This window comes from Nesoenas mayeri, assembly GCF_963082525.1.
Source record: "Nesoenas mayeri genome assembly, chromosome: 10".
NCBI lineage: Eukaryota > Metazoa > Chordata > Aves > Columbiformes > Columbidae > Nesoenas > Nesoenas mayeri.
In genome coordinates this window covers 20,163,581-20,179,983 of record NC_137560.1, presented here as the reverse complement: position 1 = coordinate 20,179,983, position 16,403 = coordinate 20,163,581, and the positions used below count along the sequence as shown (strand labels likewise).

Below are 16,403 nucleotides of genomic sequence, written 5' to 3'. Positions count from 1 at the left end.
ACACCCACGATGCTCAACCACTTTGTCCAGAAAGACAACTTACCTCCCCCATTTAATGTTTTGGGGGCAATAGATGGGATGATGAATAGTGAGAAAACACTTTATTGTAGATAAATCTAACTGTTGAAAATAAAGAGGAATACAAACCAGAACAGATCTAGATTTAGAGCTGGGTGGGTGCGGGAAGTCCCATTTTTCTAAAACATCTAACAGCAGCTTTTCACGACCACAATATCAGAGAAGGAATACATTTACAAGATAGTTTTGTTCCCTTAATAAATTAATCATAGCTGCCACTTAGACATCTACATGGGCATATGGAAGATGACTGCTAGGTAACAAATGCCCATATGGTAGAGAAACTCCATACCCAATTATGCTGATTTCAATCTCTCCAGTGCATCAAGGTAAAAATTATCATATGTCAGAGATATGTCCTGCCCAAGTGTGTGGATTTAATCATTTGTATGCATCAGGAAATCACACACGGAGCCATATTTTGCTCAATTATGCCAGCTCATCTTCTGCTCCATGTCAAGTACAAACAGAAAGGGTGCAGAAGAGATGGCTTCATGTCTGCGTCTCAAAGTGCAATTCAGGGATCACTGATAACCAACAGAACAAAGATTTTACATGTATGCATACGTATTCTTTAAACAGACACATGCTTTGGCATTTATAGCCTCAAAAGATGAATGAGAAACTTCTGGCTTGTTTTCTGTGGTTGTAAGGAAAAAAATGTGCTGTTTTGTACTGGATTGAGACCCCACTTAGTTCACACTTTAATGACACCATTCAACATATGTTTTAAAAGCACCAACAGCAATTCAACGATATTGTGCTAGGGCTAGTAAATATAAATTATCCCCCTCCTCCAAAGGAGTGTAACAATGTGCTACAGGACCCAGATTCCTGCCACCATGTCAGAAAACCTGAATTTGCTGCCGTGAGCCTGCTGGTTTAAAATAATTCAGCTCAAACACCAGGATATAAACAGAAGCATTTCACAAGCACTGAAGGTGATATAAATACAGCTCACATCATCACCCTGACACTAAATGAACATAAATAACAGGGTTTATACTCAGAGCTAGAAAGTAGCCTCTTTGGAAAGTCACAGCTGCAATGAGCATGTGTCTATCTACCTGACACAATCAATATCCCAGTGTTTTCTTTAAAAGAAGAAAAACAAAGCATGAAGTAGGTACGTGAGCTTTAAAGTTTTCAACTGTTATGCTCTGGCAGCTGCCTTTTAATAGACACAACTTTACCACTGCAAAAGCTGTATCTGCTAGGCCAGGGCTGTAAGCAGCGCAGGCATGAATTCACTGACAACACCCTCACGCAGATCTGGACCGGCACTTTGGAAGAGGAACAGATTTCAAGTTAAAAATGTGCTTTCTAATGGGAAAGCTGTATTGTGGTTTGGGGTTTTTTTAAATAAAAAGTCACAATTTTGGGGATGGATCCTGCAGCTACAGCAGTATTGATGAGCAGAAAAAGGAGCATTGAACCCAACCCCTTCTCATAAGCATCCCCTAGATTAAAGCCTGTCATATTGCCCTCTTGCCTTACCTCTGTCCTGCATTCTCTGCAGACAGAAAACAAGTCTCTTCTTCCAGCACGGCATCCCAGACCTAGAGATAAAGAAATACAAGTCTGTAGTGTCTCAAAGGAGCTTGCAGATGCGCCGCTGTAATACAAAACACGTCTTCTTTATTGGGCTGCACCTTGATGGAGAGACAAGTCCATCTGTGCTTGCCAAGACAGGGAAACTCTGCGTCATGCAAAAGCCCGACTGAGAACCATCCCGGCTGCATTTTGCTGCAGGGATGGAGCAACTTCACATGTCCACAGCAAAAGAAACAGATGGTGAGAGAAGGGTGGACAGATGAATGGGTAAGTCTCAAGGAGTTGAGCAATTTCTTAAAGGGCATGTTTGTCTTTTATGCCAGCTGCACAGAAACCACAGACAACAATATATTCACAACACAATGTAGTCCAACAGCTTCGAGTTCTTGTTCAGGGGATGAAAATATCCACAGCTGCCCTCTGATGTAATCAATAAGGCAGTTTTCTTTGGAACTTGCTTGCTTCTTACATCTCCAGTTTAGAAAATGTATTTATATCTCTTGGTACTGGAAAATAGTGAGAAACCTTCTCATCTTTGGAACTGGTACGCAGTTTTTTCTTATGACTGTCAGGCTTAAGAACATGCACACAAGCTCCCCAAAGGAGGGATGGTCATTATGCCCATTTTCATCAAGGCTTGCTAAAATGAATCCTAAAAAATATCATGGCTATTAGTATCCGTTTTCTAAGCTAATTTCAGTTGCAATAACTATGTCCCTCCTACGGATTCTGTTGTAAGATGGCATTGAGCCTATTTCTGATCTAAGTTGTTGGATGCTTTTAGGGAATTCCTACTTTCTAGCTCTATTTGAGAGGAACTACAATTTCTACACAAGTAGCACATAACAGCACTCCCTCTCTCAGAACACTTGCAAAAAGAGGAGAGCAATATTGTTGACACAAAACATGATTTCAAGTTCATTATAAAACTGCACATAAAATAGAAGTTCCCATAGAACAGGACAAGGCTGTTTTAGATCTCATTTCAATTTCGCATTAAGTCACAATCAGATTTGTCCCCACTTTGGAGTTTGCAAGCAAAAATAAACTAGCACAAAAGCAGTCTGGTATTGCAGCTTGTAACCCAAGAGGGAAAAAAACAGAGAGCCACATGTATGCCAGAAAAAGGTTACAAACATTGTTCTTATGCACCACTTCTAGTTTTGATTTTTCTGCCTAGGATCGCGGGAAAAAAATTCATTTATCAAAGAATTACAATTTTATTCCTAACCTGCACATCTGCTAATTACGTACCCAAACATATTTAATTTTTAGTCTTCCTGAAAAAAATAAATCCACGGTGTCCAGCTAGACTTTTGACCAAATGGTTCTCAGATTTTTGTTGTTGCTTTGCTGCAGCAATTCAACACTTCTGTAAATGCAGTGCTAAAATACAGAAACACAGGGATGTGCTTCAGGTGCCTTTAGGAAAATGTACAGAAGTAAGTAAAAAAATATATGTGCTGAGACTTTATCTCAGGAAGAGATGTAACCTTTGCTGTGAATGAAAGAAGCTCTTCTGGATCTTGCATGTTACAAGAATTAGTTTGCAAACAGTTTTGCTTGTGGCATAGTAGTTTGTGGCCTCACACACACTGTCTGGGCTGATTTCTCAGTATTGTTGCTAGGTGAGGTCTGAACAGGCATCAATGCATGATTTGTTGAAGTGAGGTTTAATTAGAACAACACAGATGTTTTCCTCTCTTTGTCCTATTTTTCAGTAATGCTCGTTTATCTTCTTCCATTGAAGATTAAAATAGTAAACCTTATGGCTCTAATATGAGCTGCACTTTTCTGTATCTGTTGTCTCCCACCATTTTCCCTTCTTCCAAAAGCAAGACGGCTTCACTAGGGCCACAAAGTGCTTCTTTTGGAATTGAACACTTCACACTCCCTGGAATACTGGTGTAGTTTACTTAACAACTGAGGATCTCTGTCAGATTTGCAACTCTGTGTCCATAAACTATTTAAATATGGGCCTGATCCAGCTTCCCGAACACAAAAGCAATACATTTAAAAAATCAAAAGAACTGTATCTGACGCTTCTATCAACTGTCATATTGCCAAGCAACAACATCAGAGCACCTTATATTTTTCCACTTTATTAAAGACAAGTGAAAGGCAGATTCCTCTTGCAGCTCCAGATAATTATGATCTTCAGAATAACTTTGAATTAAAACCTATCAGACAGTCCTTTTTATTTGTGGGGATGATAACAATGCAATGAGCCACCCAGTAAAACACTGAATCTTGCTCCTGGAGAGTGACTTGTGCTCATCTCTGAGGTTGCAGGGCTGGCTCTGCCACACATAGGTGGGTTTGTATTTGGGTGTCACGTAGGTGGGTTTGTATTTGGGGATCATGTAGGTGGGTTTGTATTTGGGTATTACGGACCAAGCTTGTCAATCCTGCCAAGCTGTGGCTCATCAACTCCAAGCTCCCTCAGCACCGACCAGTGCGGACAGAGGGCCAAGGACAGCAGGACGGCCACCACACTTCAGCCGAAGTGCTCGGCTTAAATCAGGCAGCAGTCACAGGGCTAAACCCAGCCTAGCGCTGGAGGACGTGGCTGTCTCCAGCTCCTAGGGGCATTTCAGGTCTCATCTCCCCAGCACTGAGCCGCCCGGCTCGCTCGCAGCCTGCCCCGCGGCCGCAGCTCCAGGCTGACCGAGGCCGGGACAACTGGGGGTGCCGGGGACCCGCGCACCTTCGCTCCGCACCCCCAGCACCCGCTCCCTTCTCCGCCCGCCCCTGACCCCCCAAACATGGCGGCGGGGAGGGCCCGTCTGCCCTCAGCCGCGCTGTCGCAATAGCGCTGCGCTTTACGGTAAAGCCGCAAAGCGGGGAAGAAGGCGGGTTAGCCGGGGGAGCGGAGACCGCCATGGACCGGAGGAAGAAGCCGCTGGATGTGGCCGCCTCCTCGGTGAGTGAGCGAACGTGGCCACGGCCGCGACGAAGGAGAAGAAGCCCATCCCCGGGAGGGTCTGTCGTTCGGGTGTGAGGGGCCAGGCGTGCCCTGTTACCGGGGCCGGCGCAGGCCGTGCGGCTGGGCCGCTCCCGTGGAACCACAGGGTAGTGTGGGTTGGAAGGACCTCCCCAGCTCACCCGGTCCAACCCGTGCCGTGAGCAGGGTCATCTGCACCCAGACCGGGTTGCGTAGAGCCCCGTCCGGCCTGGGATGTCTCCAGAGATATCAGCACATCGGGGGCTGTTTTGTGACTCCCCCACTGCAGTGCCCGCTCAAGCCAATGCTGATGTAAAGGGTGACGCTGTGCTTGTAGTCTGAGTGTGCCAGGGCAGAGTCCGTCCCCATTTCTGCTGTGATGGTAAAACGGGTGTGAGAGTGAAATCCCAGTTTATTTCCTGAGTTTTTGTAAGGAACAGGAGGCAAAGGGCCTTAGCAAAGGGCCAGTGAGGTGCTGCTCATGTGCACACTCCAGTAGCCCCTTAGAAAGAAGTTGCTGCCAAACACTTTGTTTTTCCAAATAAACAGTTAATATAAACTGTGGGTTGTTGTATATGAAACATTTAAAATTGAAGTTTTAGGTGATCACTTCAAAGCATTCAGAAAAATTTTTTAAAAGGTGTTAATTTACAACACTACGTGTCATTGCTACAGGGACTTGAAAAGCAAATGCTTTAGTGTTTGGGACAAATGTTAATACCAAAGTCAACCTTCCTGATTTAATGTACCTAGGTGAAATTTGTCTTCCATAGGACTTGCAGTGGCATGATATCCTCTAACAGACTTGGTTTTTTAATGTAATTTCAATACAACATCCTGGCTGCTGCTGTTGTTTCCTAATAAAAGATGAGATGGGTGTTGGTCAGAGGTGGCAATGCTGCTTATATAGTTGTTAAAAAACAATCTGAAACTGGATAAACAGTATGCAGAACCATGGTAAAGTATATGTATTTTATGAAAGCAAACTTTTATCAGTTATGTTCTGAGACAGGATTTTAATCATTATCTAATGGTTAGAAGTTTCCTTTTCAAATTCAGTAGTGTTATTTCATTAGTCCCTCTTTATTTGCTTGCCATCAGGGGGCTGGTAAAATCCATACGGAATTATGTCTCTGTTATTCCCATTATGATTCAAAGGATCAAAGATAGATAAATAGATAGATTTAAATCCTTAATAATTATTTGTATTTTGTGTTTTTTGTATATTGTTTGCTGTAAACTTAAGAGTGAACTTTGTGGTTGGATCAGTGCTTCCAAGTTCCACATAAAAATGCAATGAAATGCTCATATAACTGCAAATCCAGACTGTTTTACTAGAAATACAGTTATTACTTTATTACAGTAACTGATTAATATCTGTGTGACATGTCTTGGTTATTTATTTGCTTCTTTTGCTGCTGATTCAGTTGGTAGATCTCAAAGCAGAACTCTTCCGAAAGCAAGAAGAATTCAAGAAAGAAAAGCTGTTGAAAGATGCTGGCATCTTTGCAAAGCCCAAAACTTCTAATAAGGTAGAACTATTTTTCCATTAATGTTTTCTGTCATTCTTTATCCTTAAAGTAAGAAAGTTCCTATTCAGACCTAAGTAAATAAATATTCAGAGCTGTGTCGCTATTCAAATGTGAAATCTTCTGATGAGAATGTTCTTTAAATTTAATTTCCAGGTGGGATTCTTGTGCACAGCAGAAAACTTATCTTTCTGCCCATCTAAATTGCCAGTTAATCTCTGTTTCCCAGGAAGCAACAGCTTTTGTAACGATAGGAGAAGATGTTTCTTGTTTTTCTCTGAGGTTTCGTGTGCTTCTCTGAAGGACGGAGGATGAAATATGGAGGTGAAATATTGTTTAATCATTACCATTTCAGTATTTCTATTGATTTCTTTATTTGTTGTTATAAAATTGTGCTCCACAGAAACCAAGCATCTGGAACAAACAAAACACAGGAGTTGCGAATCGAGCTGAGAAAGATGTTGAGCAGAAGACAGAAGAGGATGATATATTAGATAAATCAAGGTAACTCTTTGGGTCTGTAAGCAAGGACTGCTTTGTAGACCTTGTATTTCCATGTTTAGAAAAGCACGTAAAGCAAGGTATGGATGTTTTGGACCAGCAGTTCTCATTAGACCAAACTGTAAGACCAGCAACAATTCCATGGTCTTTACCAGTAACGTACAAACTGCATCCCCGCAGCCTCAGCTTATCATAGTTGTTGAAGTATGTCAGGTTGCTGATTTCTGAAAGTCATCTTTAGAATTAAAAGCCAGCAATACATTATAATTCTATGGCAAAGTGTTTCTTGGACTTGGCAGAAAACAGCTCATTTTTCTGCAAGATTTGACTCATCTTCTAATTGGGTTAGTTGTACAATAAGACATGTTGAAAATGCAATTTATAAGTCTTTTTCTATTTTTCTGTAAGCAGTTTCTAGTTCTTCAAAATTGTCTTCTACCATTTTTTTTTTCCCTGTGAAACAGTATTTCAGTATCTCATACTTGCAAATAATGGCCTAGTTCCCAGTATTTATCTGACAGACTGTAGTAATTAGATAGAGCTGGAATACTTGTAACATCATCTTCCTGCCTACTTGACAAATTACACTTAAGATTAATTCTGTGAGTACACTAAAATTATTTTCAGGATCAACTCTGGAACTGGGTATCTCTGTATCTTCAGAAAAGTCAGTTAAGGTTCAAAACAAAAAACAGGCATAAGTCAGCTTCTAGTAAACATTTCAAGCACCTCTGGTACTTTCCTGTTCCATTTATCTAAGGCTAAATTGGTCATTTTGAACTGTGTTTGGAATTGGTGGGATTGCAATGTTGGGTTTTTTATTTTTCAGGAAGAAACTGGAAGAGAAAGCAAAACTGTATGAGAAAATGACAAAAGGCGACTTCCCAGGTGAACAAAACTGGTCTAAAATGACTTTTTGATATATAGATATATGTATGTATATAAATACATATATGTAATTTGTTTGTAAAGTTCACGCTAAAAGTTGGTATTTTTGTGATTTACAGGTAATTTACAGCAGCTACAGTATGAATTCACTGCTTTTCTTACATTAGAAATTTTGGGGAGGAGTTATTATGCAAAGTGTTTTACATAGATTATTCCTCTTTGAAAGGGAGGCAACATATAGGTACTAGAGGAAATAAAATTACTTTCTGAAGGACAGTCTGTTCTAGTAAAGCACTATGGCCTTGTTCCACTCATTCATTAAGTGGGTGGAATATATTCTAGTTTTTCAATAAAGAATCTTAGAGAAACAAAATCAATTTATTCTCCATTATGCAGTCTTTGGATTGCGTTGCTGATATTCCGTCCTGCATTCTAATTCTTGGACCTTTATGAAGAGGAGAACGAGAGGAATCTGGCTGGTCCATATGTGAATGCCAGTCGTGCAGCTGATAGGGTTGGAGAATTATAATCTGTCCCTTTCTTCTCTCATTCAGTCCTTTGCAAGAAGTAATTATTAAATCTTCTTGCGATCAATCTCTGTTTTCCTTACCATGTTTTCTTTGTCTATATGACTTCACCACTTTACTGGTTTAAGAAGTACACTAGTGATTGCTTAACTACTGCCAACACACCGAATGTCCAGCATCAGAAAAGTATTTGAACTGTTACATAACAAACACTATACTTCTGAAATAGTTAATGAGCAGAGAATATTTTAGTGCAAAGATTACCACCTTTTCTGTATTGTACACAAACGATTGCTTTAAAATACCCTCAAACTTCTATGCAGAAATAGAGCTTATCACTGTGGAGTTTGTTGGGGACTGGATGAGATTTAAGTATTCCCCAATAGTGTGGCCAAGGGCATCGCTGGCAGCTGAAAAGCCAATTGTGGCTATTTTGTATGGATTTTGTGCTCAGTTCTGTTCTTTTCATGGCTGTTCTCTAAGAATCGATTTTCTGCCTTAGATGAAGAAACTGAGGATTTGTATCTAGTGGATTTCACTCAGAAGATCATAGACAAACAGCACGAAGTACAGGAGCTGCATCAGAGCGAAGCTGCTAGGAAGGCTTTAGAAAAAGAGACAGATGATGAGGAAACTCAACCTGAAATGGAAATACCACCACCCGAGGACCCAGACGAAGAATGGTTGGTACTGCTGGGCGATGGGCTCCAACTGCATGGTGCTTTCATCAGTGTAAAGTGTCAGAAATTTACACTGACATATTTTACCATTCACATGGTGCTTTTCTGTCATTGCTTATGTCTCACTTCTGTGATACGTATTATTATTAATATATTGTCCATCTCAGTGAGGCCATATCCTAATGAGGATATTTGGGTGCTAGCATAATTAATGCTAATTGTTCAGCAGCCATAGTTAGATCTTGACTATAGATAATGTAGACTTTTTGCCTACTGATCTTACTTTATTTAAAAAAAAATAAGTATTGAGCATGTACTGAGCTGTAGATATCCCTGGAAATTATGTAAAAGACCTTACTAAACACACAGTTCTTTAAAAGTTTGGGGTTTGGCAACTAGCTTGCCAGTCATACTTTTTCAGGTGTAATATTAATTCTTTAGAATGGGATAATTGTGGCAGCTGGATGCTGAGGAACTTTCTAGCATTACAGGACAATAGTATAGCTCTTACTGGCTTTTTGACAACTGTAAATTAAGTGTTCAGTACTACGAAGAGTTGAATAAGAAGCACAATATGTGCTTCAAAGGAACATTTTGCTTGCATTTTAGTCAGCCTTTGTTATGCCAGCTGAGTGAACGCTATCAGCCTATTCTAAATAAGTTTTAGGCTGATAATTAAGTATATTGTACCAATTCATATCCACAAGAAGTCAATGCTGCATCATTATTTTCACCATGGGAAGCAAGTACTAGGCTCAGTTTCATTTTAGTGTGAAAACTGCATGACATTGTAAATTTTGAACATATTTTTACTGCATTGGATTGTCAAGGCAAACAGCCGGCACGAAGTGAGATTGAGTAAATGTCTGTGATAAAACTGTGTGTGCCCTGTTCAGAATGTAACCTCTGTTAATTGAAAGGTAGAATAAACTGTCACACACGGAGAGACTGAGGGAGGATGAATGGAAAGTGTCACTGCTTCTGTCTTCTGGTTAAGAGTTCTCTAAATCTGCAATTATACGTTCTGCATCAAATTTCCTTTGCTTTCATTACAGGGTTGATTATGTTGATTTCTTGGGCCGATCTAGACGCTGTATGAAGAAGGATTTGCCAAGTCTGCTTAAAATGGACCAGGAACTTCAAGGGAAAAGGTGTAGTTTCTCTAATGGAAGTGCATGCTCCTTGCAGTATGTACAATATATGTTTTTAATGAGAAGGAAGAGAGGTTTTGCTTTGTTAGCCCCAATGAAATTTCTAATAAACTACTATGGGATGCTTTTTGATGTAAATGTTGACTAAATCTAAAACATCACTTAAGGAGCACAGTTTGCACAGAGAAGTTCTAATAAATTGGCATAGCAGTCTCTCACATACTTGATGCATCTTTTAAAACTGTGGTACTTGTATGAAAATTGTATTTTATTGTCCCTTCCAGAAAACCCCAGAGAAGTTATTCCTGGTTCTATTTAACCTGGAAAGTGATGATAGTCCTTTAGTCATTCCAAATTCATCATGATACTCAAAGTGAATATGTTAGATCTCCGTTTGTTTGGTTTTGCTTTTCTGTTAAACAGCTGTTTAAGAGCTCTTCTGTTAAAATTATTATGGCAGAATTGTTTCCAGAAAATAACAAAAAGTGACCTCAGCTGAGCCCTTACTGTTGCTGAAGTGAAAATTCATTCACACTAACAACTCATTAGCGTGTTCTCTATATTTTAAACATAAAGTGGACACGAGTGCTTTGAAATTGCAGTCTCTGCATTGATACAGATGATGGTCAGCAAAACCAGCTTTTGCTAGACAATAAAAGTAAAATATCCTGCTGCTTCTCTTGGGAAAACAAAAATATTTCCCATATGGGGTGTTAACACTTGGCATGGACTTCTAGGGTAAATGAATGGCTAGCTCTTTGCTATTTCAAATACTTTTCGTTTTCTTACATTAAATCTGAAATGTTTCTATATGTGATTGCTAGAATCCCAACAGATGCCAATGAAAGTGATTATTTCATCTCCCATTCTGTGATTTGATAATGATTTCCTAAAGCCTGTGACAAAGAATGTTGCTCTGTTTAAGTCTTTTAACAACATGTTCTATTAGTACGTTGTTTCAGAGGTAATTTTGTATTTCTGTCTTCACCATGTATGATAGTCATCAATGCTGCATCGCTAAATGGTGCCTACAATGATCTATGTTATGTAAAAACTGCAATAGTGGGTCAGACCCAGTCATACTTTTGCTGTTCAATACCATAAAACTAGTAAGTTTTGCTCTGTAATCCCTAACCTTGTTTGTCCTTTCTTTAATTAGGCAAGGCCCTGATGGGTCTACTCTGTTATCTGAAGACATGAGAAGAGAACTTCAGAGACAGCAGTGGGAAAAAGAAGAAGAAGAAGCCCTCAGAAAACCCATAGGACCCATACATTATGAGGACATTCGAGAAAACGGTATACTTCCATACTTTAATCTCCTTGGTGATATCAAGAGAAGTGATATAGTTTTAGAGGAAGCAAAGGAAAATTACTTCTTGTACCTATATGGCAAAGTGTAGGTGTGTGTTAAGCCACATGTGTAATAACCATTCAAATTGCCAGTATATAAATCTAGATTTATTTTTGCTCAAATTGTATTTTTTTCAAATCTGTTTTTCAAATTTCATTATCCCCCTCCTGTGTTCTTCAGGAATCTACATACATAATCTAAAACAAGCCCTTTTTGGCCATCTGAAACTAATGTATTGTGTGTTGTTGGGAGTAATTCAGTGTGTGAAAGCAGGGTGTATGGTCCTTGCAGTTACTGTCAATTTTAAACTGAGTGTAACTTTTTCTTTTCAGAGGCCAGACAGCTTGGCGTTGGTTACTTTGCCTTTTCTCGTGACAAAGAACTTAGGAATAAACAACGGGCAACACTGGATATGCTAAGAGAGCAGGTAAGAGTTTAAAGAGTAAACATCCTAGTTTCAGTGGTCACTGTCTTCGGTTGATTTTATCAGTCTTGTACTAGGGGATGCTTGTGGCTGACTCTGAAAATAATTGGGCCTCTTTTTCTGTGTTGAAACATACTTTATATGGATTGCTTTTAGTTGTTTAGTGAAGGAACATTATTATAATAATGAAGGAAGATTAATTCATGTTTTCCTTTGCTGTTAAGACACTTGATCAGAGAACTAAACGTGAACAGTTGAAAGAAAAAAGGAAGGCAGCTCTAGATGCAAGGCTGTCTAAGCTTCGAGCACGAAAGATTAAGAAGTTAAGGGAAGCTGGATTAGAAGAAGAGGCAGAAAAACTGGAGAATGCAGGTATGATCTGCTGCCTTTTTAAGTTAAGTGCTTGCTATTTCATCTTGTACTTGATTGATGGACACATATACTCTAATTGATTTAGGGTTGGACATTCAGTATATTGGTATTATGTATCCTATATACACAATTAGTATGACTGTTAAGATAGTGAGAGTTCATATAATTGTGTATAGATGTAAAATCATGCCAGAAGTAGCTTAATAATGCAGGTAGAAATGTGGTATGTAAATCGTAGGCTTTTTTTCATTCACACCTGAGAGCAGGAATTATGTGTGTTAATTATGTGGGTTGAGGTTAGAGTGGCTGAAATTTTACTGTTTTTTTGTTTTTTAAGATGAAGTAGAATAAGAGGTAATAACAAGTTAATTTTGATATCATATAATGTAGACTCATAGAGTTTCAGTGCTGTCTGAAAATTGGACATCCAGCTGACTTTAGGATTTAGGATGATGAATTTGAGTTCTTATCCCATCTCTGCACTGTCTCCCATATGACACTGCCTGTCACTTGTACTGTCTCCCTCTGTAAAATGTGGCTATTATTTCATTATGGCAGAATTCTATGCAAGCAATTAACTGTGAAGAGTTCTGGAAACAACAGTAATGTGCCACTGCTGTTACTGTTGTTCAGAACGCAAATTGTTTTCTCCAGTTAATGAAATGGAGATAACACGCTGATGTTCTTATTTTTACTTGATTTTCTAATTTCAGTATAACACTCAACACATTCCTTTTTGGTTTATTATGCAATAGATTTTCAGCAGCCTTTCTGATACAACTGCAAAGATAATGAAGTTTCTCTTGGCAGATAGGTTTCCTGATTGTTATCTGGGTTACCCATTATCTTTTCTGAACTAATATGCAGTAATTAAAAAAAAAATCACCTCCCAACTCAGATGCATTTCATTATTAGAATGAAATTAGATAACTAGTATGAGCTCTATAAATGCAAATAACTCTTGGTTCCTATTCCTCCTATGAAGTTCATATAGATTTTATCCCGTTACTAACAAAAACTACTCTTTCTTTCTGTAACATAGAGCTGAAAGGTGTTACTGAGGAACCAGAACCTCCGAAAGTTACTGCAGCAAGTAGAAAGGTTGAGGTTGTTATTCAGGAGAGAAGAGATACAAAGCCTGGCGTGCCTTATGTCCGAGAGTGGGATAAAGGCAAAGGTAAGGAAACATTTATTGGAAGTGTGTGCACAGTGCTACTTTCATTTCTATTTTGTGACAAAGTATGGTACAAATGAGAAGCAATGAAATACTCTCCCTTTGTACCGATGACTATCTAGTGTGCAGTGCAGTGATTGGCAAGGTTTGCCTTAGTGCCAGTAACTGCTATAATGTCCCCATAATTTTTTCTTCTATATGAGTTATTCCATTTCTGGATGATCCAGAGAGCTTGACAGAATGAAAAATTTCATTCTGTTCATAAGACTTACTCTTTCTTGATGTGTTTCTGTAGTTTGTGCTACGTGATGACAGGAAGAAGTTACTGGTTTTTTGCCACTAGAGATCATCTCATCATCTCCATCTTCTAATAACTAAGCTATTAATGCTTTGCTTGGTTTGTATTTTGATTCACCCCTAACTAATTAGTTGTTTTTCATAACCAATGACCACATTGTTAAAGGATCTTAAAGTGACTAGGATGAGTTACATAGAGGATGGTGGTTATTTTTAATGCTCCATGCTTTCATTCCGGCTCTGTAAGGAAAGTGGACTGTCAGCTTAGCTAGCAATCTCGTCCTAGATGGAAAAGGAACTTCAGATGGCTTCTCACAGCTGCATCTTCTCTGCTTGCTAATTTGTTTTCCCTCCTTTCTGACTGGTCTTCAGACCTTGAGTTCTATATTCAATCTACCTTTTTCCCTGTTTCTAACAGAACTGATGTTTGGACAATGGTCAAAGAAACAGGAAGAACTCAGAGATGAACGAGATCCAGAATTTGCGCCACCTTCTGATTACTTTCTGGGACAAAAGAAAGATGATAATTACAGAAGTCGGAATTCAAGCAGTCCTGAAAGTTCCTCTGAAAAACTGGAAACAGAGACAACACAAAACCAACAGACGCCATCAGCGCAGGTCAATGGCAGCAGCACTGAAGATGTGCCGCCATCAGCGCGGGCTTACAACAGCAATGTTCAAAATGAGGCGGTGTCAACCGGGGCCCGTGGCAGTGACACTCAAGCGCCATCATCAGAGGAGGATGACAGCAGTGAGGATGACGATACAATGCCATCAGCACAGGCTTATGGCTATGGTGTTCAAGGTGCACCGCCGTCGATGCAGGCGTACGGCTATGGCACTCGAGGTGTGCTGTCATCAGTGCAGGCTTATGGCTATGGCACTCATGAAATGCCATTTCCAATGCAGGCTTACGGCTACGGCGCTCAAGGCATGATGCCACCAATGCACGCTTATGGCTACAGCACTCATGATATGGCATATCCAATGCAGGGCTATGGCTACGGCACCCAAGATGTGCCGCCAGCTATGCAGGCATGCGGCTGCAGCACCCAAGATGTGCCACCAGGGATGGAGAGCTGCAGCTGCAGCACCCAGGATGTCCCACCGGGGGTGGAGGGCTGCAACTGTGGCGCCCAAGACATGCCGCCAGGGATGCAGGCCTGCAGCTGCAGCACCCAAGATGCGCCGCCGTCAGCGCAGGCCTGCGGTTGCAGCGCTCAAGATGCGCCGCCAGGGATGCAGGCCTGCAGCTGCAGCGCTCAAGATGCGACACCTTCAGCGCAGACTGACAGCAGCGACACTCAAAATCAGGAACCGCTTTACCAAAGTTTAGATGATATGCTGTCTTACTACAGGCAAGTGACTTGAACTGAGCAAAACGATAAGGCAAGAATTGTGATTTAAATAATTAAATGGAATTATCTTCTCAGCCAAAATATTTTTTCCCACATCTGGGAAAAATAAGTTCCTGTAAGTAGATAAAAATAAATCTCCTGGAGAGCTAAGCTATTTGACATCATGGCTGTACTTTTGCCCTGTTCTTTTTTTCCCCCCTCTTTATTAAAATTATGTGATTTATTTTTTTTTCCCATTACTTACTTTAGTATGTATTTCATTTTAACTCTTTGCCAGTTACACCTGAACTCTGGAGTGTATTAATGGCTTTCTTTCAAAGGAGGAACTCTACCCTGTTGCTCCCCAGCTAACTTCTGGTTTGGAGGTACAAGTTCAGTGATACCTGTACAAACAGTATTGAAATGTCAGACCCTCTGCTCCTAAATACAGAAAGATTTTAGGACATTTGTTACCTACCTAATCTCCTGCCCTTGGGAGGTGCAGAATATTATCTAGTGAATGGTGGTGGAGAGTAGTTCACATGATCATAATGGCTTCTGCATTCCTGACGTCAGTATATGGCTCATAATTCTGTGAAGCAAATTAGAGCGGAGAGAGGCATTGCAGAAATCAATAACGATAGCTAGACTAAGAATAAACACTTCACTGAAGTAGAAGTCTTGACACCTGAAATTACTGGCTGGAATATGCCTAATACTGTGCTGATGGAAGTGACTTAGCTGTCATGTGTAAGCTGTTTAATTAGGGCAGCCTGGTTGTTACAGCACAGGAAATAAAGGACCTCATTCAGATTCCTGCCATCAGTCTGGGAAAGCTGTGTTCAAATGATGTAACTTTTGTGCACTTGAGCAAATGGTAAGTTTGGACTGAAAACAGCTTAGCTTTATGTTGGAATAAACACCTAAGATTTCAGTTGTAATGAGCAATTTCATTTTGTGAGGCATGGTAGGACTGGTTTCCAGCGTAGAAAAACTGCTTTTGGAAGCAGGTAATGCATTTAGAAGTATTTTATGAAATCTATTGGAAAAACAATCCCTTTTGACCAGAAATTCTTTAACTAATCTATATTTAAATTTCATAGCAAGAAAGAATTTAGTACTATAGTTTCTTAGTTCCAACAAAGGTCAGACTGAATGAGTGGTTCTGCTGTTTGAAGGAAATCGAAAAAACCAACCAAACAAAAAAAACAAAACAACAACAACAAACCCTGGCATGTGTTTTATATCTTTGGAAGGTCATAACTTAGAAACCACTATAATGCCCTTGGAAGATGGGGGTCCAAATGCTGCCATTACACTTTGGATAAAAGGAAATTGGAAGATGGAGATTGGCAGAGCTGCTAAAGGCTGCAAAGGAATCACTAGTTCATGCCGACCCAGGAGCTCTGTGCTCAAACTGCTGTTGTATCTATGTTATATTGTGCCTCTCTTTCTAATTGTTTAAGGCAGCTGGGGGAGGAAGATCAGCTGGAACATAAAAGCATGAGAAACTCCCCCAGCAACTCCCAGTGTTTTGAAGCTTGCTGGGCAGTGCAGTGAAGCATTTTAGGATGTTCTGGCTGACTTAAGGCAGAG

General features: G+C 40.0%; 1 protein-coding gene across 1 annotated transcript; it reads left to right on the top strand.

Moving 5' to 3' along the window:
- Positions 1-4,477: 4,477 nt before the first annotated feature.
- CCDC174 (coiled-coil domain containing 174) lies at positions 4,478-15,200 on the top strand. Its single transcript, XM_080350264.1, has 11 exons — positions 4,478-4,555; positions 6,004-6,108; positions 6,509-6,609; positions 7,436-7,494; positions 8,524-8,704; positions 9,757-9,852; positions 11,012-11,148; positions 11,536-11,630; positions 11,852-11,999; positions 13,042-13,176; positions 13,889-15,200. The coding sequence occupies exons 1-11, from the start codon at positions 4,514-4,516 to the stop codon at positions 14,839-14,841; spliced, it is 2,052 nt and encodes a 683-aa protein (XP_080206390.1). The 5' UTR covers positions 4,478-4,513; the 3' UTR covers positions 14,842-15,200.
- The last annotated feature ends 1,203 nt before the right edge of the window (positions 15,201-16,403 follow it).

What these genes read in the sequence shown, in the direction of transcription:
- CCDC174 (XM_080350264.1), top strand. Translation starts at nt 4,514, where the DNA reads ATGGACCGGAGGAAGAAGCCGCTGGATGTGGCCGCCTCCTCG. An exon ending in TGGATATGCTAAGAGAGCAG is followed by an intron (nt 11,631 to 11,851) that starts GTAAGAGTTTAA and finishes TTTGCTGTTAAG; the next exon opens with ACACTTGATCAGAGAACTAA. An exon ending in AGAAAAACTGGAGAATGCAG is followed by an intron (nt 12,000 to 13,041) that starts GTATGATCTGCT and finishes TCTGTAACATAG; the next exon opens with AGCTGAAAGGTGTTACTGAG.